Source organism: Xyrauchen texanus, chromosome 8 (assembly GCF_025860055.1).
Source record: "Xyrauchen texanus isolate HMW12.3.18 chromosome 8, RBS_HiC_50CHRs, whole genome shotgun sequence".
In the NCBI taxonomy this organism is placed as follows: Eukaryota; Metazoa; Chordata; class Actinopteri; order Cypriniformes; family Catostomidae; genus Xyrauchen; species Xyrauchen texanus.
In genome coordinates, this window is record NC_068283.1 from 27,894,285 (window position 1) to 27,920,245 (window position 25,961).

The following is a 25,961-nucleotide window of genomic DNA, read 5'->3' on the forward strand; positions in this document are numbered from 1 at the left end:
CAAATAAATAAAATACAAATATTAAAAAACTGTATTTAAGTACAGTAACTAAGTATTTGTACTTCGTTACTATACACATCTGGCAATAAGATGTTATAGTTGTTTAGTCAATATTTTTGTTGAATATCCGTTAGTTACCATGCTGAAGTGCAGCGCTTAGCATTAGCTTGGGGGTAACTGTCCTAATTACAATTAGCTAACCATGCTAAGAAATCATGGCCGGGAACGGTTTGTAATCGTACTGTAACAAGCCTTGTTATAATGGAAATGCTACTGGAACCATTATTCACCATGTCCGTTCGGCCCGATACTGAAAAAAACACTTATTATGTCAGAGTACTACTTCTGTTTGTTCCTCCAAGTCCAAGTCCAAGTCCTGCTTTGAGTGACATTAAAGTCAGCATTAAACAGCATTCGCAACCTATTTTCTTCTGTAATTTGACATATTTCAAGTGAAGCAGGATATTTTAAAAGAAACAAATGAAGAGTTGGAATTTTATCTGTCATTAATTGATTAGATACTTAAAAGTGGATGTTCCAAACCATATTGGAGATATACCTGAATGTGAGTATACTAATACAATGCCTTAAACGCTATTTGGAAATGTGTTAGCATTCTTCAATAGCCTGTACAACCTAGAGATATTAGAAGAAAAGGTAAAACGTTTCAGAGATGGAGCAAATTATTACATTTTGGTAAAAGATTATAAAGACGAACTGCATGAATAGCATGCACTGATGAACTGTGCACTATAAACGACCAGGAACATTCAATTTCAGGTCAATTTTGATTTCACAATGACTTTAAGTGACATAAACTCAACATTACATAACTAATGACTTGTTCAGAGCGATGTGCATGGAAGTCATATAACTCTGTACTCGCATAGCAAATTGCAATAAATTCTGCAAGAAGTCTGAGGGTGGATGAGCCAGTTACAGTTTGCACCTGATCATACTCTGCAGAACGGATGTGGATGACAGAACCTTCCTCACAAAACGAAATGAAAATGCCCTCTAAATAGCAAGGTTAACACAGCCGACTCCAGAATATCCTGAATATGACTTAAACCATCGGCCAGAAACTAAACTGTGAGTGTTTTAATTTGTCAGATTTGTCACAACACGTTAAGAAAGAGATCAGAGTGAAAAAGTGATCTTAAACACAAGAGCTTAGAGTGGGTGACCTCACAGGAACATGATCTGTGGCTCGCTACTGACTTCAGTCACACTCTGCTGGAGTTGTCTGTGACAGAGTGAAACCACCGTGATGGATCATTGGGAAAGTGTGTCAGGGACACCATATTTTTAGAGTTTAAGTCCCACAAGGCCTCTCTAAGCCTAGCAACAGAATGAGTAGCAAAGAGAGACAGCAAAAAAGAAACTGCCTACTGTATAGATCCAAGGCAGCTTTGTTAGAAAGTCTAGTGCAAGACTTTTGTTTGATATTAAATGCTCAACAAGCCAATATGGGGGTTGTGTTTGGTTTTCCTTATACATTTGGCCACATGGTGTACTTTTCTTCTCTTTATGATTAATTTACGTGCTGATGTGCTCACCTGCAGACACGAAGAGGATCCCTGCACTGAGGATGATATTGTGGCGGGACTTGTAGAACTCGCTGGCAGCTATACACAGGCCACCCATGAAGAGCAGGATGACGCTGAGGATGGGGAAGATACTAGACGCTCGTACGGCCCCTGGATATGGAGAAAGGGAGAGGAGGGAATTCAGAGTAAGGTTGGATTGAGACACAAGTTTAGAAGATGTTAAAAACAGGCTGTTACTTTTTGAATTGATATGAGTACAGAACACAGTGTAGTGTGAGAAAAGGAACGAGACAGATTAAGAAAGCTGCCATTTGGGGTGATTTTAACAGCTTTTCTTCTCAGCGCTAAGCGCAGCCAATCAACACTTTGCCAGTAGAGTAAACAGCTCTCACACCCTTTTAAATATTCCTGAAAGAGGAATCTGAGGTCAAGAGTCTCACCAGACACTTGTGTCTCACACAAACACTCTCATGCTTCTCCAAGCCTGAACAAGGCCAAAGACACCCAACCATTTACAGATGCCATAATTACCGAACATTTACAAAATAACAAAACAAGACATCAGCACGAGTTGGCTTAATTTGAGCCATGACATGACAAGTGAATGTGTTAATGAATGTTATCAGGAATCTCTGCCAAGACTTCAACTCTCCAATAAATTCATCAACCCAATATTTTTCAGCTTGAAGGAATAATTTGGTCATCATTTATTCTCCCTCATTTAATTGTTTGACTTACTTTCTTTGGTAAGTTACAAAAGAAGGTTAGGCAGAATATTCACACTTTTCCACATGAGAGCATACTGTGACTAAGGCCTGTCAAGCTCCAAACGGACCAAAAAAGTACTATTAAAGTACCTTAAAAATAGTCCACATGACCCATTCTCTATATTCCAAGTTTTTTGAAAGCCATACAATAGCTTTATGTGAACAGACAAAAATGTATGTAGTTTTTCCACTAAAAATCTTGCCTTGCTCTGAAATCTATATAAATGGTATATTATAAATATGGGGAAAAGAAAGTTATTTGGGTTTAGAATGGCATTACGGTGAGCAAATTGAGTTTTTTGGGTGAACTGTTGCTTGAACTACTCTTGCAAGCATATGGCTCTTACGGTACTTCATAGTGAATGGATAGTCTGTTAACTCGTTCATGGGGTTGTGCAAGGTAAGGAAAGAGTGACGGGCTTATATCATTGGTGGTTTGTAATTATTCAGTGGAGACCATTCCAGTGGTTGTTCAAAATGTGGCCCTCGATCTCTTCTTGCAGAGTAGGACATTATATTCCAAAAGTTCACTTTGGCCATACTTTCCTTTTTCTTACTTCATCACAGCATAGTTCGCTCCTACCCAGTTCTTCTCACCAGTCTTTCTTAATTCTCACTGCTTACTCATCTCTTACTCTCTTCCTCCTCCATCTCTCTCTCTCTCTCTCTCTCTCTCTCGCTTTTAAAATACTTGACATGCAAAGTTATGCTTTCATCAGGCTAGTTAAATTTTCACCACCCCATCTACTTTGCAAGCTCAGCAAGTTTTTTCTTTCGATCTCGCTCTTTCCTGTGCTGTAAGAGCTGATGTGTGGACAGCATGACAGTACTGTGAACTCTTGCTGGTAATTATTTAATTCTATAATTATATAATTATAATTATAAATTAATTGTGCTGGCTTAAGTGAGGACTAAGGATCCCTTTTGGGGTCACTTGCAGTCATGCTTTACCCCAGCACAAGAAAACCACTGCACTCATCTCATCTACTGCAGATCACATTAGAGCTCAAAGTCAACTATCACAACATTGTGTTAGTTTAACTACTAACCCTGCTGAAAAAAACTGCTAAAACCAACCTAAGCTGGTCTCCCAGGCTGATCTGCTGAAAAGTGTCAAGTCAGTACCAGGCTAGGAGACCCTGGGTTCAGTTTTCTTTTTTTTTATTAGAAAAATGCCATAAGACAGAAATACAAGCACTTTTAAAGGGTTAGTTCACCTCAAAATAAATATTATATAATCCATTACTCACCTTTGTGTTGTTCCAAAACTGTATGACTTTCTTTCTTCTGTGGAACACAAAAGGAGATGTTAGACTGAATGTTAGGGACTGACCTCAGTCAACATTTACTTTCATTGTATGGACAAAAGGTGTAATCAAAGTGAATGGTGACTGAGACTTGGCATTCTGCCTTATGTGTTCCACCGAATAAGGAAAGTCACGCTGGATTGTAATGATGAAGTAATTTTCATTTTTGGGTGAACTATCTCTTTAAATAGTTATTCTATGAATATTTAACTTGAAAAAATGCATGGCATACATGCTGTGCTAAATGGCAATATCTCATTTGCTGCATGTGTTATATAAGGTGGGAGTTTTCCTCGTGCACTTGCCGCAGCTCTCCCCCCACCCTTCTCTCTCTTGAGAAACTGAAACGAGACCTCACTCGAAGTGATGAACGGCATTTTAATTTTCTTGCAATTTGTTCAGTCCTTTCCTATCTGTCTCCTTCCCTCTGTTTTTCTCTCTATCTACTCAAGCTTACTGAGCCCCTCATAATTCTCAGTGTCTTATGATTTCTTTTCCCACATTGATGTTCTTCTAATAAGACCATATGAGGCAGAAATGGTCATTTTAACATATATTTTATTCTTTGTTTCAGATCACTTCCTTTGCAAAGAGAGTCTAAAATAAATGCTCGCTAAGTATACAATGCAAGTCAGGATTTCCACATTTTTGACCAATGACTTTTCCATGACCTTTCATGTCATTTGTGATTACTACTGAAAAAACACATCTGTGTAGCTGTGCGTTTACTGAATGAGCTCTGTGCTGCACTTACTTATACCACTGTATCATTTTATTTCTGTATTATTTCCATTTTCTTCCCATTGTTTTTTATTGAAAGTTTTTTTTTATTAGTTTTGTTACTTTTTATTTTTATTTCTTGTTCTTAACTGGTTTTAAAATTAATTTTTATGTGTCTTGTATTTTTTTTATAAAAGTAAAAGTACTTACCATTTGTGTATGAAATGTGCTATACAAATAAACTGACCTTGCTTTGCCTTGTCTTAGTGGATACAAATTTTAAAGAATCCTTTTATAGAGATTGCACATAAAAAGAGCAATTTCTAGCAGCTTAAATATTTTAGAGTAATATTTCAGAATAAATATCACTAGAATATTAATTATTCAGAAACTCAGTATTTACTATATTAGAACATTCAGTATAGAAATGTACATTACTTTTCCATGACTTTTGATCAAATTAATTTCCATGACTCTTCCAGACCTGATATTTCCAGGTTTTCCGTGAATGCAGAAGTAAAAAAAAGAAATTGCAATTTGGCTAATAGCTTTATTAGGAGCTACAACATAATGGTGTATTATGCTGTAAATTGACCTGTAAAAACGATAGTCTCAACTCACTGATATAAGTGACGTGCAAATTAAAGAATTACAAACCGTCCACTAAAGAAAACATAACGATTGTTGTATCTTTGAAGAACTTTGGTAGGGATTTTATCATCAGAAGTTTGTTTAGGATTCCTCAGTTTCACATAAGTTTAATATTCAGCACATTAATCCTCCAAAATTAAAATATGAGGAACAAAATCACTATGTATCTTCATGATTTTGTGACTGGTGCAGATTTACAAGATCATATTCACTCTGTATAGTTATACAGTATTATATAGTTTATGTATACTGTATTTTATATACTGTATGATGGTGTGAGTTGCTCAATGACCTGCACTAATGCAAAAAACAAACAAAAAAACGACAGATAACTAATTCCATTATTATAGGGTCAAAAATGTATTTTTCTTTAAAAAATTATGCACAATACAGTTTCATGACCAGTATGAAATGTTTTGGCCTGTACATTTCCTTGATTCACTTAGCATTGGCAGGTGTGGCAAATAGTTCATTTAGAACCCTGTTTTCAACTAAATAAAAGTGGATTTTGCCTTTAGATGGATGTCCTTGCATGTTCTTTCTCCCTTCCTGCCTTCCTAACCTTCTCTCTCTCCCTCTCTCTATAGGATGTAGAGTTTCTGGTAATGGTCTGATTAAATATTAAGGTGTGCTGGGTGCTGACCTGTTGCCCTGTATCACCATCCTCCCAAATCTTTTTCTCCCTCCCTCGCTTTCTGACACACAATCTCCCCCAATCTCACATTATCCAGGGGATATTGACATGGCCAGTGACAGCACAGAGGACACACCACCCCATTTCATCCATCAACCTCATTCACACAGACACCAGAAGGCAAGAGGAGTCAGGGGCAGGAACGGATGTGAGACAGAAGCTGAAAGTGGAAAACAAAAATATAATAAACCAAATCTATCGATTTTTGACACAAGTGTTTAAAACAACAGGCCTGAAGGTGACAGAAGTATCCTCGGAGACCTTGCTGCCGGGTTGATTTTCAGCCCCGGGGACGTGGCTGCAGTGAATATGAGTCTCAGCAAACGTTTTCAAGCTCTTAGTTAACAAGTATTTTCCATAGATGGATTAAGAAAGAAAGAAAGAAAGAAAGAAAGAAAAAAAGAAAGAAAGAAAAAACTATTGAATATTTTTAACTTTGTCACACTGAGGACCATTTAAAAATTAGTGAAAGGCAAACATTTTGTAAAAATAGTAAAAACCTTAAAATGAATGGTGACCAGTTATCTAAGATATAAACTTAAACATAAACATACATTCATATACTGTACAGAACATTCAAATGAATTTTAAGCAAAAATTTTAATGCTGACAAAAAAAAAAACTAAAAAACATCTAAGGACATGTTATGCAGTCTGGACAGTCTGGTAAAGAACTAATCTTGTGTTCCACAAAATAAATAAAATAATATTAAAGAAAAGTTACAGAGAGTAGATGACGACTGAATATTCAATTATGGGTGAGCTATCCCTTTAAATGCTTTTTAATCCCTTTTAAATTATTTTATTTTAATGAGAGTGATGTCAAACCACAGGACCATTTAAAATAAACAAGTGAAGGCAAAAAGGTGATTAAAAATCTTGAAAATCATAAATAAAATGACCAGTTACAGGACCTAAAATGTGATTTTCCTTATACATTCCATATACACAAGATTCTTCATGGTCAGCGAGAAGCTAAAACAGACAGGCTGAAGACATTCATAGAAATGCTGTAAATCTAAAACACAGACTTCATACACTATAGATACGAGGGCTCATATACTGTAGACATACAATCACTCGTAAAAATCTCCAGCCTGCACTCTTCCAGAACTGTGACCTTGGCTTTGACCTCTCGGATCAGGCAGCAGTGCTGTCTCCATGGCTGCAGAGGCTCTGGAGGAGGAAGAGAAGTAGGAGTGTTCCAGATACTCCCCAGTCTCTCTGCATTGATCACAGCTAGAAAATGACCAACCACAGCCTGTAGCATTCTAGTTTCAGTAGTGTACTTAGACTTTCCTCACATTTCCCGCAATTTTTTTCTCTGAGTTGTCTGTGCAATCGCTCGCAGAGACTACCGAGCAATTATTTAATCATTTATTTATTTTGTCCATTTGTGTTGGTGTATTGTTAAAGTATAATATATCTCAGATATCCCTGCCCTTAAACGGCAAGTAAAAACAAATCATACCGATTTATTACTTAAAATTGTCAGTCAGATGGCTCTTCCTGTCCAAGTGTGCGGTTCTTGGTCAGTTCAAGCTGCTATACGGCACAGACTTTTTGTCACCGTCAAAGGAATGAGACTCGCACACATCTTTCTCTGTCTTTTGTGCTCTGTGTGTATGAGACTGTCTGAGTATAGTGGAATGAGGACTTTAGGATGAAAGTTTCTTGGGGAGCTGGACTGATAATAATGCCTCAGGGTGAGCACATCTCTCTTGGCAATCTCTCCCCAAGCATGACACTGGCACAGAGCACAGAGACATTTTCACACAAGCACCGTGCAGCGTTTGAGGGTCTGTCAGGAGCAGAAATGGTGCCTGGGGGGTTGTTATTAACATGGGGGAATGGGCAAAGAGTAGAGGAGTCGGGGCAAGTCAGGCCTGAAGCAAGAAAAGGAGGAGTGGAGCAAAGCGGCTGTGCTTGTTGTTATGCCACCTTCTATTAGAGCATGCAAGGCAAGTTTATTTATATAGCACATTTCATACACAATGGTAATTCAAAGTGCTTTACATAGAAGAGATTAAAATAAGAATAAAAAAAATAAGAATAATTGAAACAGTTTAGAATAAAATAAAATAAAATAAAATAAAGTACAAACAGTCGGACACACAGTGGCACAGTGCTCATTCAGTAAATGCACAGCTAAACAGATGTGTTTTTAGTCTGGATTTGAATGTGACTAATGTAGGAGCACATCTGATCTCTTCTGGAAGCTGGTTCCAGCTGCGGCTGGCATAATAGCTAAAAGCAGACTCTCCTTGCTTAGAGTGAACCCTTGGTATTTCTAGCTGATGTGATCCTAATGATCTGAGTGATCTGTTGGGTTTATATTCAGTGAGCATATCTGCAATATATTGAGGTCCTAGCCCATTGAGTGATTTATATACCAGTAATAATACTTTAAAATCAATCCTAAATGTAACTGGGAGCCAGTGTAAAGACCTGAGGACTGGTGTGATATGTTCATATTTTCTGGTTCTGCTCAGAATCCTGGCAGCAGCGTTCTGTATGAGCTGCAACTGTCTTATGGTCTTTTGGGAAGGCCAGTGAGGAGTCCATTACAATAATCCACCCTGCTGGTGATGAAGGCATGCACAAGTTTCTCTAGGTCTTGACTGGAAACAAAGCATCTAATTCTTGCAATATTTTTCAGATGATAGTATGCTGATTTAGTTATTGCTTTGACATGACTACTGAAACTAAGGTCTGACTCTAGAGACACACCAAGATTCCTGACTTGATTTTTAGTTGTATGACCCCTAGCGTCAAGGTATGCATTCACCTTGAGAACGTCATCTTTGTTTCCAAACACAATGACTTCAGTTTTGTCTTTGTTTAACTGAAGAAAGTTTTGGCACATCCAACTGTTTAATTCATCAATGCAATGGCACAGGGAGTCAATGGGGCTGTAATCGTTAGGTGATAGGGCTAAGTAGATCTGTGTGTCGTCTGCATAGCTGTGGTAAGCAATTTGGTTCTTTCTCATTATTTGGCTCATTGGGAGCATATACAGGTTGAATAGGAGTGGCGCAAGACTTGAGCCTTGAGGAACTCCGCATGTCATGGACGTCCACTCAAACTTATGGTCTCCTATACTCACATAATAACCTCTCCCTTCTAAGTATGACCTGAACCATTTTAGGACCATCCCAGAAAGCCCCACCCAGTTTTCGAGCCTGTCAAGAAGTATGTTGTGATCAACAGTGTCAAATGCAGCACTGAGGTCGAGTAGTACCAGTACTGATAATTTGCCTGTATCAGTATTTAAGCGAATATCGTTTATTATCTTTATGAGCGCTGTCTCTGTGCTGTGATGCGATCGGAAACCAGATTGAAAATTGTCAAAGTATCCATTTGAGTTCAAGAATTTGTTCAGCTGATTGAAGACAACTTTTTCAATGATCTTGCCTATGAAAGGCAGATTTGAGATCGGTCTATAGTTGCTTAATATGGTCTTATCCAGATTGCTCTTTTTCAAGAGGGGCTTGACAACTGCAATTTTCAGGGAGTTTGGAAAACTCCCAGAGAGAAGTGAGGAGTTTATCACTTCTAGAAGATATGCTTTTAAACAGTTGAACACACTTTTGAAAAAAGATGTGGGAAGTGCATCAAGGGCGCAGGTTGATGTTTTAAGGTGCTGAACGGTTTCTTCCAAAATTTTGCCATCAATTTCTTTGAAATCAGACATAGTAACTACTTTCTCAGGTTGTGGTTTGATTTGCCTGACCCCAGCACAACTCAAGGATGTGCTGATCACCTTTCTGATATTATTGATTTTTTCAGAGAAGAAAGAAGCAAACTCACTGCACCTGCTGTCTGAGAGCATTTCACTGGGAATCTGGCTTGGGGGGTTTGTCAGTCTCTCTACAGTCACAAAAAGAGTGCGTGTGTTGTTTAAGTTGCTGCTTATAATATTCGAGAAGAAAGTCTGTCTAGCTTTGCCTAGTTCCATATTAAAAGCATGGATGCTGTCTTTGTAGATGTTATAATGGACTACAAGTTTTGTCTTCCGCCACATGCGCTCTGCTTTTCTGCATTGTCTTTTCATATTTTGCACTGTTGTTGAGTTTCTCCAAGGTGCTTTTTGTCTGCCACTCTTCTTCCTGACTTTCACAGGAGCAATATCATCAATTACACTTTTAACTTTTGAGTTAAAAGAATCAAGGAGTAAATCAACAGAGTCAGCAGATATACTTGATGTTAAAGATATAGCCTTCATAAATAGTACACTAGTGTTCTCATTTAAGCATCTCTTCTTGACAGACACAGATCTAGCTTCAATGGCAGGAGAGATCAATATATCAAAGAAAATACAGAAATGATCAGACAGTGCTACATCCTTAATAACAATCGATGAAATGTTTAGACCCTTACTGATAAGTATATCTAGAGTGTGTCCATGATTGTGTGTGGGTCCATGTACATGCTGAGTCAGATCAAAAGTTTTTAAAACAGTTATGATTTCTTTTGTCATATTGTTTTCTGCATTATCTATGTGAATGTTAAAGTCTCCAGCAATGGCAAAACAGTCAAACTCTGAGGTAATTGTTGATAACAGTTCTGTAAAGTCCTCAGCAAAGGATGGAGAGTACTTTGGAGGCCTGTAAATAATGATAAGTAAAATGCGTGGAGCACCTTTTAACACACTACCCAGATATTCGAAAGACGAGTAATTCCCAAATGATGTTTGCTTACATTGATAGACATCTTTAAAAAGAGCAGCTAAACCCCCACCTCGTCTACCTTCTCTGCAGACACTCAAATAAGTAAAGTTAGGAGGGGATGTTTCATTAAGGACTGTTGCACTACAGCTGTCTTCTAGCCAAGTTTCATTTAGAAACATAAAATCCAGGTTGTATGTGCTTATTAAGTCATTGACTAGAAGTGATTTATTTTTAAGTGAGCGGATGTTTAAAAGTGCTAACTTAACAGTTTTTGTCCCCATAGCAATCTTAGTTTGGCGTGTAATAGGCACCAGATTAGATGGGTTTGCTGAATGGCTTTTGAAGGCCTTAGACTTTCTATGATGTAATCGAACAGCAATAGAGAAAGATACAGGCACACTGGGTTCCCGCTTGTTTTGTAAACATTTGAGAAAGTTACTGTTATCATAGCGGGGACCCAACACATATCACTGAGAGCTGGTATCAGTTGTTTTTGGTTCACCTCGAGCAGATGGAGGAGGGTGTGAGCCCTGGCGTTGTGGCAGAGGTCGAAGAGCTCTCACAGGAGGAGGGGAGGGCGAGCTGGACCACGCAGGTGCTTGAGGGGCCTGACGTTTTTGCTTGATATCTGGGGGCTTGCAGCAAAAGAGTGGGATAGTTTGGTTCCAGCATACACCAGTTCTTCCATTTTCTCTGAGAAACACAGATGTGGAGATGCTGGAGAGAGGGATAACGTGTCTGGTGAGAGGGGCTGTAATATGCTGTCCTGGTTTCCCTGGATGTTTTCCAGAAAGTCGTCCTTGGGTGCTGAATCTTGGAGCAGTTCTAATATGTCACAGTCTGTCTGTGGTGAACTTTGTGGGCAGGGCTCAGATGAGATTGTGTCCATGAGCAGAAATTGTTGTGGCTGAGTGGTGTTATCATTGTCCTTGTGTGATTTGTCAACTGCATGTCCATTCAGGTGCTGAAGTGAAGTCCTGTGGTCATTCATACTGTGTCCAGGTGTGTGTGTGCCATTCAGATTGAGTGGATTGGCACACACTGCAGAAGGATGATTGAGGGAGAAGTAGATATTGTCCTTTAGCAATCTTGAACCAAGTTTGTTTGGGTGGTGGCCATCCTGTCGAAACAGTTGCCTCTGACTCCAGAAAAGATTGAAGTTGTCAATGAAGTTAACTCCCTTTATATTGCAGGTTTTTTGCAGCCATGTATTAAGCCCAAGCAACCGTGAAAACCTGTTTGTTCCTCTTGCTGGAAGTGGTCCACTGATGAATGTTTGAACTTTCAGTCTTTTAAGTGTTTCAAAAAGTTCATTGAAATCCTTCTTAAGGAGTTCTGATTGCTCTTTATGAATATCATTCTTCCCCACATGAATGATGAGTCGATTTGCAGTCTTATGTTTCATCAGAATGTTCTGAAGTTCCCTGTTTACATCCGAGGTTGTTGCTTGTGGAAGGCAGCATGTAGTTGTATCCCTGCTGCTAATGTTTCTGATTATGGAGTCACCCACTATCAGAGTCCTGGGCCCGGCTGCGCTCTGAGCTGAATGCCGCTGTCTGCTTCGACCTTGAGCGCCAGTTCACATCAGTGTTAGCTACTGGCTGATTCAGTCTGTGTTCGATCACATTCATCACGTTTGGGGATTCCTCATTCATTAATACTTCAAATCTGTTCTCAAGATGTATAGGCGGTGGTAGGAAACCAGTGTTTGCAATCCTTGTCAGAGCCGTATCTGGGGTAGAGGATGCTACTGCGGCAATATGAGATTCTCGTGACAATCTGATGTCTCGAGTGCCTTTTGGTCTCGCTCCCTGTTTTTGCCATCGATTTGTAAGTCGATCGGCTTGTTTCTCTACACTCAGTATGGCCTGTCGAGAAGCACTAGATTCATGGGACTCACCGGCTGTATGCTGAGGGTGTCCATGACGAAGCTCTGTTGTGTGTTCCGTCTGGTTTGGTGGTCCTGTAAATAACTTTGTTTCAAGAACTGCAATCCTTTGTAAAAGTCTGTGGCAGTTAGTGCAGCAAGTAGATTCCAGAAGAGGCATTTTCTCTTATCCTTTTGAATGTAGGCAGTTGTGTTTTCCCTTCCCTGGAATGAAAACTTTCAGTGGGAGGCTGGTCGGATAAAAGAATTCTGCTTTTTTTTTTTTTTTTTGTAGTAGTCCAAGCTTTTGAGCACTGTGCTGATTTGTTTAAGTTAAAATTAGTTAAAATTAGTTGATAAAAGGAGATAAAATATGAAAATATAAAAGCGATAGAGCAGTAAGCAAGAGCGTCCGAACAGAAAGATATATGTATGCACATGCTGTACAAGTGCTTTTAATAGAAGTTGTCCTCAAGTCAGTCTCAGGGCTATTGTTTAAGTTTCAAAATCATTGCTTAATGTTGCTGTGTAACTATATTTGCACAGTTATGCTTTTGAAAGGGGTCACTGTTAAAAATGGATCTACAGCACGCATTATAAACAGCATGCTCAGCCTGCACGTTCAGGGTGGAAGGTTGTGAGCTGAGATTCTTATGGCTGTCTTTCCCATATTGGACAAGAGAGGGAGACCTGGTCAAAGTGGATTGTTGGAAAAGTGTGATTATCTGAGAGATAACAGCTTCGATTTAGGTGGTGGTCTGTGTTTAGCTGATAATAATAAAAGAATACACACATCAGCATAAGGCTGCATACATGAAATACATGAACACCTGCACAGCATTAGTAGTAGCTATTACACATGAGCCATAAGTAATGCGCTCTCTCTATCTCTCTCTCTCTCTCTCTCTCGCTTTCTCACACACACACACACACACACACACACACACACACACACACACACACACACACACACACACACACACATGTTGTGTTTCCATGTTTTATGGGGACTTTCCATAGACATAATGGTTTTTATACTGTACAAACTTTATATTCTGTCCCCTAAACCTAACACAACCCCTAAACCTAACCCTCACAGAAAACTTTCTGCATTTTTAAATTTTCAAAAAACATAATTTAGTATGATTTATAAGCTGTTTTCCTCATGGGGACCGACAAAATGTCCCCACAAGGTCAAAAATTTCGGGTTTTACTATCCTTATGGGGACATTTGGTCCCCACAAAGTGATAAATACACGCTCACACACACACACACACACACACACACACACACACACACACACACACACACACACACACACACACACACAGACGTGACTGCACAAACCTTCTTCTTGACAGTCTTTGAACTTTGCCTCTCTCTCTCTCTCTCTCTCTCTCTCTCTCTCTCTCTCACATTCATTGACAGCATTGTGAAGGAAAATTAGCATTCACACTTAATCAGCCTCCCACAGGCTTGAATGTGCTGATGTGCAGGACAGGGTCATGCTAATCAGGTGCTTTAGCTTGCAGGCACATTGATTGAATACTACAAATTCTTATTAATCTCGCTCTGGCCCAACACCTTGCTCTCTCACAACACATGCACACTGCAGCCCTATCATCACCCATCTACCTGTACACAGCTACATCTGAGCCATCTCAACTGTGCATGCAAAAAAATCACACTTGACTTCGCTCACCTCAGAACAAAATGACCCCATCACAACAGAAATGTGACCCATTTTGGGGTTGTGGCCCACCAGCAGGACAGATGCTGGCCAAATGTATGCCCTTCGCAGAGTTCCGCGACCATCAGACAACGGTTGTCCACAACTGGTATTGGGTCCTTGAATAACATAATGTGCGAGGAAGGGCAGCTGGTGGAGTTTCTGGTGCTCCCCTGGGAGTTGGTTCCCTAAGCAGACTGTGTAATATGCATATTGAAAATATATATATTATATATATTGCCCACCAACATACTGTGCACCACGTGGATATTATCCAACACCCTGTCCACCAGAAATGCATTACAAGAATGGCCATAGGCTGTTTTTTGCAAACACGTTGACTTATTGAATTACACATCTTTTAATACAGTCAAAGAACACTGGCAATAGCAGAGTAAAGCTATGTTCTTTTGAAACAGATCAGAACACTCACAGAGTATTTCCTCTTAACATAGGCCTTGTCTTGTCACAGCATTTTCTGAGTGAGTGAAAATTGCCACAAACACAGTTACAGTACTTATGCAATAAAGTAGTCAACACTTTAGTTAATTTTAAGCAAGTGGTGAGTATTGCTCTCAAGATAACGCAATTCTAGTGAAAATGCTTTACAAGCAGGAAATTCCTCAGATCTCACTCCATAGAGCAACTGAAAAATTTTTGCATGTCCACAATGTACTGCCATATACTGTATTTCCTTGAAACACCAATAAATGCAAGAAAGGGCAGTTCACCCAAAAATTTAAATTCTGTCATTGTTTACTAACCCTTGTGTTGAATCTTTTCCATGGAATCAAAGTGAATGGTGACTGAGTCTGTCATTCTGTCTAACACCTCCATTTGTGTCATACAGGTTTGTAACAACATTAGGCTAAATTATTGCAGAATTTACAGAAGGTGGGTCTGCCTGTGGTCTCACAATGTTTATTGTAGTCCCCCATGTTCAGCTGTCATGTGCACTAATGTGTTTTTTGTATTTTTTATTTTAACAGTAGTAAATCTAATAGATCTACAGGATCTAAAGAAACCCCCTGAGAGAAATTCAGCCATTTAGATGATGTCATACAACACATGACATAATCTGAATGACTTCATCACTGGTTACAAACAAACACACATATATGACAAGTTTAGTACTAGCTTGACCTATAACAGTGGAATTTTGTGCACTGATAGAACTATACTGCAAAAAAGAAAAGTAAATAATATGGCAAAAAAAAAAATAATAATAATTATTGCTGTTACCCTGTTTGTCCAAAAGCAGTCTTCATACTTGGTATACATTTCTACAACTTGGTTTCACGCGTGATACTTCTATGTTCTGTCTAGATGGTGACACCTCTTTTGCAGTGCCTTTTGGGCATTAAAAATGACTAGTTTTTAGTTTATAACTGAATAGACTGAAAAGATAAATAGAAATGTATCAGAAACTACTGAGAAACAATGGAAGAAAGGAAGTAAGTATACCGATCATCGATATATATATATATAAATAAATAATGAAAGGAAGAAAAAGACAAAAAAAAGTAAAACCTTTTAAACCTAATCTATTAAAATTTAGCAAGCAGGCAAATCGACCAATGTAGTAACTGGTTTATAGATTGGTGTTGTCACCAGCATAAAGTACATTTTTTTCCATTGTCCTTGCTTGAAAATGTAATCAAGCACTGCAGTACCACAATCCATAATAAAATGCCCCATTTGAGTGGCTAATGAAGTACCATGCTAAGAAAGCTATCTGGCTAACTATCGGTTCAATAAAATATATTAACTGTCAAGCAAGAAAAACTCCATCTCTGGGTCGGTTTTAAATCCTTTCAGATCTCAGAGTTGTCGCAACCTCCGAATAAGCCCAGCTGATGTTGTTTCATGTTTTATAATTATGGGCTCTGTCGCTTTCCCTTATTCCTTGAAGACTGGGTGATTCCCCAGAGGATTGCCTTTTTGAATGATCCATGGTCAGTTTTGCTAATTTGTTGCATCAACAAGCTTTCAGCTTCAAACTACTACCACACATATCACCGTACATACACACATGCCTGTAGTGGCTTCTTTTCTTTATTAACAGACGTGACGTAAACACGCACGGATGACTGACAATGTCCCACCAAATCTGTCCCGAAATATAAATATTATTATATGCTTACCATAATGAACCAGGGTAAGGCTAAAACATGGTTTAGAAGATGGATTTGTCTTCCACTCCAGACCCTTTACCTATTTCTGATGCGCTCCACTGATGTAGATTTTGCATGTTCCTACATCACTATTGTCTCTTCTGATCTCTTTAATAACGTGTAGTCTCATCCATCCTTTTCTGCACTGCATCTCTTCTCACTCTATAGCTTAATGAGTGGCTCCTGTGAACCCAGCACAGTATACAGTGAATCAATTCACATGACCTACAGGACAACTGTACTTTAAATACATCAATAAAGCAGAGCATGGCCTTTGCTATTGTGATCATGGGCCAGTTGGCGAGGCGTGGGCCCTGTACTCAATCTCTATAGGCCGAGCAATGTCATATCAGGTGACACCAGCAATGGCCTGCATGTGTGTGTGCATGTGTGCACACATGTGTGTGCGTGCTCCATGCCCAATGCCTCGGGCTTTAGTGGCATGTGTCCCTTTCCCCTGCCACTGCAATGATGGATTGTCGTTTATGAAGTAAGAAAATGATAGAGAGAGGTTTAAAAAGAGGCAACGGGTTGTTTCAAATGAAAGTGAATGGTGACTGGAACTGTCATTCTGCATTATATCTCCTTATGTGTTCCACAGAAGGAACTATGTCATATGGGTTTGAATCCATATGAGGGTGAACAACATGAGGGAACTATCCCTTTAAATCCCTGCTTGCCCCATCATGGACAGGTTCTCCCTCTTTAATTGCCATCTACAATAGTACCAGCCCATGCTCTGACTTGAGCTAACCTACTGCAGCCACGGCACATGCAAACTCTGTTCGGCCAGCGCCAGCCTCATTGATTTTATTGGCCAGTGCTTTGGTATATGTGTGTCTGTGTGTGTGTCTGGGTCATCCAGTCACAGCCAGTTTTGGCCAGAGTCAGCTCCTCACTGCGTGCCTGTGAGGGTGAGAGCCATACTCTGACACTCCTGAACTCCTGCTGATGGTCGGCATGCAGATTCTGCAGTCCATGCCAACTATCAAAACAAATGCAAAAAAACTTTGTCTTTTGGTGTTTCGTATGGGCACTTATTGCCCAGTGGACTTTTCGAAAATAAAGTCCTTTAAAAAACTTTTCTCACTCACTTTACAAAGACATTGATCAACAGTACAATTCCCTAATTCATAGGAGAATTTAGTAATTTTTTATTTTATTTTCCTTAACCAACAAATGTGATTTTCCCCACTTCTCAAATTTTCTCAGAATCAGGTATTAGTTTTATCAGCAATCAGTGTTTCAGTAGTTCACATGTTAATATAATCATTGAATAGAGGTAAAGGTAAATGGATTTGGCTGGCTGTCCATAGTGGAGGGCTTGAGCTCAAGACTCGACTCGTCTGAACTTTATTTGAGTTGAGTAATAAATTGACAGAAGGTGCAGTTGTGGTGGTGGAGAAATTCTAAAAGATTCGTTGCAGCAGTGAGTTAAGCAGCAGTTTATATATACTTACTCTGGCATTGTGATTGGTTGAATTATATGAACATGCTTTTTTGTAGCAGATTTTTGTAAACTCCATTAGGTAGTAACTGATTTCATGTCATTCGAATGATGTAATCAGATCAGAAATTGTGTAGATTACATTACTTTTTAAAATGTGTATAATCAGATTAGATGCATTTTATGGATTACATGACTACATTTTCCAATCAGCCAACAGCAATAACATCTAATAAGTTATATAAAAGTAATCAAATTTGATTACCTAAAAGTGTATTTGAAACGATTGTTACTGATTACACTTTGAATCATGTAATTTGTTGTCAGTAATGGATTACATTTTAGAATTAATCTACCCAACATTGTGGATTGTCTGATATATCATTCTGTGGTGGAAATGACGGTGGTGGAAACTACGTTTAAAACATTTCTGGAACAAAATGTCAGGCTCCTTGGTCTCACTAAGGCTGATTTCATTGCTAGCATTTTTTGGAACTGCAATACAAACAATTAAACAATATTTTAACTCTTTTTGTGTAATTTGACAAAATATTCCTCAGTAAAATATTTTGTGATATTTTTAAATGATTTTTACCTTGATTTTTATGGGTTTTCTTTACACATCAAATGTCTCATATTTTATTGAGTCATTGACACTGCCTTCTTGTTTTCACTTAATACCAACTGAAATGATTTATTTTTATTTCACTCGCATAGCATAGCTCGGATTAGCATAGTTGTAATAATGTAATAATATTAATAATACGTTTTTTATATTTTAAGATGGAAAATCTGGGTATGGTACAAGGGTAATACAGTGAGATCTATCAGTGAAAAGGCACCCAAACATTAGCAAAAATGAGTTTGGTAAAAAGTTTCCAAATTTAAATGTAACCTTCATATAAAAAGAGGTTCACTTATCATATTAATAAAGTTTTTTTGCAAAAAATATATTTTTAAAACATGATCATTTTCAATCCTAATTCTGACCCTCTGTCAGTTTTCGTGCTGCTAGTCCTTTAAGACTTGACAGTAAACACCCACTGTTATGATTGGCTCTTGACTGACCTGTACTCTCCTTGTCATCTCACTGCTCACCATTACTGGGCGGGACTACGGAAGTGATAAGATAAAGTAGGCATTGATGTGTTGTTGTGGAGGCAGTCAGATGCAAGTGTCTACCACAGTGTGACATCACAATGAGGAGGAAGTACAGAACAAGTCGTTTAGGCAGTTTGGTTTCCACAAATGCTCTTTTTGCTGTGAGAAGGAAGTTTTGAGTTCTGAAACTTACAGTGTTTACAGAAGTACATAGAAGTACAGTGACTTCAGTCAAAAGATCAAGGAATGTTCCTTTCCTCATGTCATGACCCCATTTCAAATCATCCTCTGAGACATAAAAGAGCCCATATTTGGAGAAACAGCTCATGTCCCTGTTTTGAAATCCAGATTTGTTGTTTAGAAAAATCATAATTTTTGTCAGTGTGGTTTAATGGCCAGTGTTTGTGGAAGACTGGCGTTTACTTTATAGCATGTTTTAATAATGCAGGCTAATGCTAATACCATGGTTCTCATTAACTGCACCAAGGCAAAATAAAATTGTGAAAAGAGGGAAGAAATGGAGGGCAGGGCTTACAGTAATAGAAAAACATGTTAAATGGAATTCAGCCATAATCTCTTTCACTGTTTCAACCCTTACTACCCTTCACTAGCTCTCTCCTCTTCATCTTACTTTCTGTGTCCCATCTTGCAGGCTCTATCTTTCTCTCTCTTCCCTTTTATTTCTTTCTCTCCTTCTCTTTTTTGTTCTCTCAGTCCCTTCCCCCTCTCTCAGCGCTGTTTGGTCCTCAGTAATTGGAAGATTGCTGTTCTGACACGACATGATCTAAAAACCCACTGGCGCTTCAGAATGCTTCAGCACTGTTATATAACTGTGTGTGGATGTGTGAACTTCCTGATTCCACTGCCTAGGCTCTGCATACTCGTGATCACTCCAGCAAAGAGAAGCCTGCCACTGATAGTGCTTGTGTGAATGTGTGTGTGCTCTTGTGTGTGTCCTTCCATTGTGTATGCTGTAAATATATATGCAGATGACATGTTGCTACTGCTCTTTAGATATTTCTTTCATGCTAACCCTCAACAAGCCTATGGGTGCTTGAGAATCAGTGCACAATTCCCCCATAATCAAATGTGCATGAATCCATACAGTAATTTTGCATGCAAGTATGCAAATGTTGGCTTCTAAAAATACAGATATGAATATACATAGGAGTTTATGTGCAGCATGTGTACAGATGTGAACACTGACCTGTTTTTATTCCCCCAGTACACCCCCTGCATTTTCACAGTGTATATTTTCATGGTAAATTCTTTTGTGGGAGGTTTAACTGTATCACACCCTCCATGGCATCACTTATGTGTCAGTTCACTAATGTAGTTGGTTAATTTTGGTACAGATTTCTTACATAACAGCTTCATGACCATAGAGACAAGAGCTCACCACACATCTCAAACCATAGTCTCTTTTCCAAAACACACAGCACAATAATATTCTTTAGGTGCAGACTGGAGTCCACTTGATGTCACAGTTTGGTTTGTTTGGTTGATTTATTCTGTACTCAGTTGCTTACCCTTGCTCACCAAAGTCTGCTTGAAAAGGTGGACTTGGGTATGATTCATGCGAACTTCAATACTATTCACAGTTATAATCATAATCTGTCCTAAATCTGGTAAGTGAACCACTATTGATGATGTATTATTTGTGTATGCTCTATCAGTAATGGAGAAGATACTTGCCGGAGTAGATACTTTTCAATCTTTTAATAGTAAACGCAGAAGTGGATCAAAAGCTGGATTGGAACAAATGCTGGTGTGGAACAAACTATAAAGCTTAGCTTAACAAAATAACAACACAACGTAACAGTTCAAGGACTGACAAAGGAATGTACAAAACAGAAGTGTATTTATAAAAACAAGGGCAGATGATGGAATGGAGGACAGGTGAGGAGAATTGGAAACAGATGGAAGTGATGAGTGCAGTGAATTTTGGGAGATGTAGTCCGGGGAAACATTTTAAAATAAGTCCTAGGAAAACATGAGGGAGACAGAAAGTGAGTGAAAGAAAGTGGGTTGAAGTGCATTTTTTTCTGATCTGTGGGTTGTTCAGGATTTGATTGTTACATCAATGTTGTAAAGTGGCCAATATAATTTTGCCTTAGGTACACAATACATTTTTACATTTTAATATTTCACACTTTAATATTGGTAAAATGTTTCTCTCCACATGGAATGTTAATGGGATGGGGCACCTATAAAAAGATGGAATGTTGTATCTGTCCTTAAGTGTAAAAATGTGTAAGTGTAATGTTCCTTCAAGAAACGCACCTTTCTTCACAGTAAACTGAATAACTTAAGGCATGGGGTGGCATGTGTTTTGCGGTGCTGGTTTGAATAAGAGCAGGTGAGTCATCACATTGATAAGTAAACTTTTACAATTCCATCCATCCATCCATCCATCCATCCATCCATCGATCAACCGCTTATCCTGTGTACAGGGTCGCGGGGGGCTGGAGCCTATCCCAGCTAACATTGGGCGAAAGGCCGGGGACACCCTGGACAGGTCGCCAGTACTTTTACAATTCAAATGTCTCAAATCAAAGATAATTTAGTCATTTGACAATGTGGAAGTCATTATTGTTTTGGCTGAAATACAGGGGCAAATCCTTATTTTGGCTAATATTTTTGTACCCAACGCTGATGATCATTGATGATCACTTTTTATAGATCTTTAGGGGAAGCTACAAGGCACTGGGATCCTCCAATATATGGATTAGGGTGGAGACTTCAATCTTTTAATGGATCCTATCCTTGATCATAGTGATGCAAAAGTATGTAGAGCATTTAGAGCAACGTTGACACTTATTCCATCTACCACTGACTGCTCAATTGGGAACATTTTATTTTCAGATCATGCTTTGGTGTGTTTAGAGATGTTGCCGCATATAGAGAAAAAGAAAATCATATAGATGATTCGAGTTCGAATCCAGGGTGTGCTGAGTGACTCCAGCCAAGTCTCCTAAGCAACCAAATTGGCTTGGTTGCTAGGGAGGGTAGAATTACATGGAGTAACCTCCTTGTGGTCACTATTAGTGGTTCTCACTCTCAATGGGGCACGTGGTAAGTTATGCATGTATTGTGGAAAGTAGCCTGAGCCTCCACATTCTGAGAGTCTCCACGGTGTCATGCACAATGAGCCATGAAATAAGATGCATGGACTGATTGTATCAGAAGTGGAGGCAACTGAAACTTGTCCTCCACAATCCGGATTGTGGTGAGTAACTGCAGAACCACAAGGACCTACTAAGTAGTGGGAATTGGATATTCCAAATTGGGGATTAAAATAAATAAATAAATTCCTCTTGCTTATTTTAAACAATTTTATAGAATATCTAAGTTCTTTATTTGGAATGGCAAACAACCTCGCTTGCATTTCAGTAAGTTGCATATACCAAATGACAAAGGAGGTTTAGGCCACCCCCAAATTTAGTTTTATTACTTTCCTTTTAATCTTAAGACACTTGGCCCATTGGTCTCTTCCTCCTTAGAGAGTCCCTCCTTGGTACTACATTGAACAAGCAGTCCTTGCCCCAATCTCACCACTGCAAAGTCTTTGGACAGGGTCATGAAACATCAACGTATTATTCCACGCTGATTCAGAGTCTTGTGATCGGGTCTTAACCATTCTTAAGAGGCAGGGCTGGACTGGGCAGAGAAATCGTCCCGGGCGTTCATTGTCCTTTTCTGCATATCACTGCGCCGTTTTGTGGTCCGGTTTGGATAACGCGGCAGCTCATTTTTGCTTATCGCGGCCCATTCGACCCGCCCCTGATCGGTCACAAAGTGCGTAGGCCCACCGGGAAAATGCCTGGTATGCCAGATTACTAGTCCAGCCCTGTTAAGAGGTTATGGGAAAAATATTTGAACTTGGTATTGGAGGATAAACTATATCTAGGGATGCAAGGGTATGCCTTATTCAGTTTAAGATTTTGCATTGTTTCTACTGGACTCCCTCTAGATTGTTTAGGCCTGGTTTAAAAGACAATCCTACCTGCTGGTGATGTCAGCTGGAGGATGGAGACATAGCCCATGCTCTGTGGTTCTGCGCTTAGCTTCAAGAATTCTGGTTAAGAGTCCAGAATTTTATCTGTGAGGATTTAGTTACTCAAATTTTCATTTTGCCCTAGACTATGTATATTGGGTGATGGGGCTGTTATTAAATTAGGTGACAAATATACTAATAGCTGGGTTCAAACTAGCATAATGATTGGCAAAAAAATGATTTGTTGAGGGTGGTAGTCAATTGGCGCTCCCTCATTTCAAGAATGGTTCACCAAATTGGGCAGGGTGGTGGCATTTGAAAGGATGTCATATAAACAGTATGGCAGACTGGACACGTTTGGTAAGAAATGGGACAGGTATTTGTCCTTTCTGGAAGGCTCTCAGTGAGGACCATGTGGAGAGAAACTAAATTATGTTAGTACTAAAAAACTGTGTTAAAACTAAAAATTACTTGTTATTTCATTATTTGTTTACACAAACAATATTAAAAAACAAATAATTACTTGTTTTTCGTAATTTCGATTAATAAGTAAAACATAAGAAATTGGAAAATAGCCACGAGAAACTGAGCATTTTGATTATTTGATTTCACTAATATATGGCTTGAATATTTCATTTGCACGTATGGGTGGACCTGAAATGCCCCTTTCTTCTCATTGGTCAACCTGCACCATCATTTTTCTCAATGCTATGAGACAGAATAAAAGTTCTCAGCTGTTTAATTGTTCAGATGAATTCGTTGTTAATATTACATTCTTTACCATTTATTCTCCAAAACTCACCACTTTTATTGCAGCTGAGCTATCTCTCTTATCAAGTAGCCAGATTTATCAGACAGCCCAACACATAAACCTGCTGCCTTTGACGTTGCTCCAATTTGAAAAAGCATGGTTTTAAATGAGATGATGAAAATAACCATACATTCATACATTCTCAAGACTATTGAAGGATATGCCTACATTGTAAAAACATAGGCTTACTCACAAATAACAATATTTAATAAAATAAAAATCACAGGTTGTAGAAGATCGCTAAAATGATGGCTGGACATATGGATGTACAGTATTCACTTATATTAAGAAGGAAAACTTCACAAAAAATTACTGAAACATTATTTTACCATTCCAAAGGTCAGTGGCAGTTCTTGTTACTTGGTGCCCTAGGCGTGATCCGATATGGCATCCTCCTAAACATCCCCAACCCCATACAATGCCCCCTTAAAAACAAACAAACAAATTATTGTATTACTTGTTTTTAATAACATTTTGTTATGGAACTATGCTTTAACACACAAAATAGATAAAAGGGATAGTTCACCCAGAAATTAAAGTTCTATAATCATTTACTCAACCTAATGACACCCAAGATGTGTATGAATTTTTGCTGAAAACTTTTTAGAAGAACATCTCAGCTTTTTGGCTTTTTATCATTCAATGCAAATGAATGTTGGCCTGAACTTTGAAGCTCCAAAAATCACATAAAGGCATCATAAAAGTAATCCATAAGACTCCAGTAGTTAAATCCATGTCTTCAGAAGTGACATGATAGGTGTGGGTGAGAAACAGATCAATATTAAAACTTCACTTTCTCATCTGAAAGTCACATGTGATGACTGTTTAGTTTCACTTTCACATCTGAAGATTTAGAGTAAAAAGGGACTTAAATATTGTTCCCTTTTGGTCACATACTCGACATTGTGTCGATGTAGTGACACTAGGGGTTGCTCTTGAGAGCCCCGAACACCTCCCATTCTTTGAGAAAAAGCCAATGAGAATTGGCGAGTGGAATTTTCATGCCACTCCTCCTGACATACAGGTATATATATATATATATATATATATATATATATATATATATATATATATATATTAATCAATAAAAAGTGTTGATTACAAACAAGCTACAATTTCCAGTGAGTAGCGGTGTAACGTCACAAAGCGATTAATTTATCAAATTGTATTCGAACGCATCACCGGAGCCAAGTGAATAATGAAATTGGTCATTTAAACCATCCTCTCTCTCTCTCCCAAATGGAAATCCAAATCATTTCAGTGAATCAGTTTTACTGGACAGTTCATGTAAATGAACCGGTTAAAATAAATTATTCAGTTACTGTATATTGATCATTTGGAATCAGTTCGTTCGGATGGTTCATGTTAATTCAAATAAATTATTCATTAAACCATTTGAGCCTCTCAGTAGACTTAAAGGGACATTGCCAGAAACCACTTCTTTTTTTAAGTGAAATATTTAGTTAATTACTACTGTTGATGACAATATTTCCACTCAGTTATAGACTGATATAAACTTAATATTAGGGATGGAAAATAAAAAGACAAACCATATCGACAAATGGACAAAACTTGATATTTCGAAATTTGAAATATTGTTCCCTTTCAAAAAGCTACACTTATGATGCTGCGCTGAGTTAGCGCTTTGGGAACAACTTTAGGTGTGACCAGCTGTGAATATGTTTTCAACTTGTCAATGAACATTGACCGGAATTTATAGTCTCTGCCGGTGACATCATTGGCTGCACCTGTAGCAGGGCTATAAATAGATGTGTCACAGGTGCATCGTCAGATCTTTTGTCTTCAGATCACTCTGTGTGTGTGTGTGTGCTTCATGAGCCTGTCAGAAACGTTCTTCTTTCCTCTGTTAGGAGTTAGAATTGTTAGGCAATGCGCAGAAACATTTCTCTTTCTCTTTTCTTTAAAAAAAAAAGAAGAAAAAGAATGAATGATAAACAAAGCAAGCGGTTTTGTTTTGTGTGTTTGGGGGAAAAGCATGCTGCTCTTGCATTGTGGCAGGGCGGGTGCAGGCATTGCGATCTGTTTACAGTCAAAATGCTTCACACTCGTCTTGCTTAATTCCAAGAGCCAGCGCCCACTCTTTCGTTGTGGGGCTCTTGCATAGATCTGGCTAAGGAGCGAGAGACGGGTCCGTCCCTATCGCTCGCTCTCTCCCCAGATCCAGCTGATCCTTCTTGTAAGCCTGAAGCTCCCCTCGGCGCCTCTTCGGTCCAAGAGGGGGACGCTGAACCTCTGTACATTCCACGCACAATAATAAAGTGGCTGAGGAATTACTCAAGGTGGTTACTTGGGCTGTGGCCAGACTATAGTTAGACTGGCCACGTGAACAAGAGACCCCCAAAACACTCAAAACTAGAAGACAGATTTCTGTCTGGTGACCAAAAATAAATTAATAAATAAATGAAATAAATAAATAAAAAAAGGGAAGGGAACACTATATCAGTCCCTTCCTTTC

At 38.7% G+C, this 25,961-nt stretch overlaps 1 protein-coding gene across 2 annotated transcripts in view; it reads right to left on the minus strand.

The window, feature by feature from the left end:
• Nucleotides 1–25,961, minus strand: part of LOC127647357 (voltage-dependent calcium channel gamma-2 subunit-like) — a 104,883-nt gene that overhangs the window by 8,870 nt on the left and 70,052 nt on the right. For both annotated transcript variants that reach the window (XM_052131547.1, XM_052131546.1), the window contains one exon: nucleotides 1,560–1,700. In XM_052131547.1, coding sequence (XP_051987507.1) covers nucleotides 1,560–1,700 — 141 coding nt within the window. The remainder of the gene's footprint in view (nucleotides 1–1,559; nucleotides 1,701–25,961) is intronic.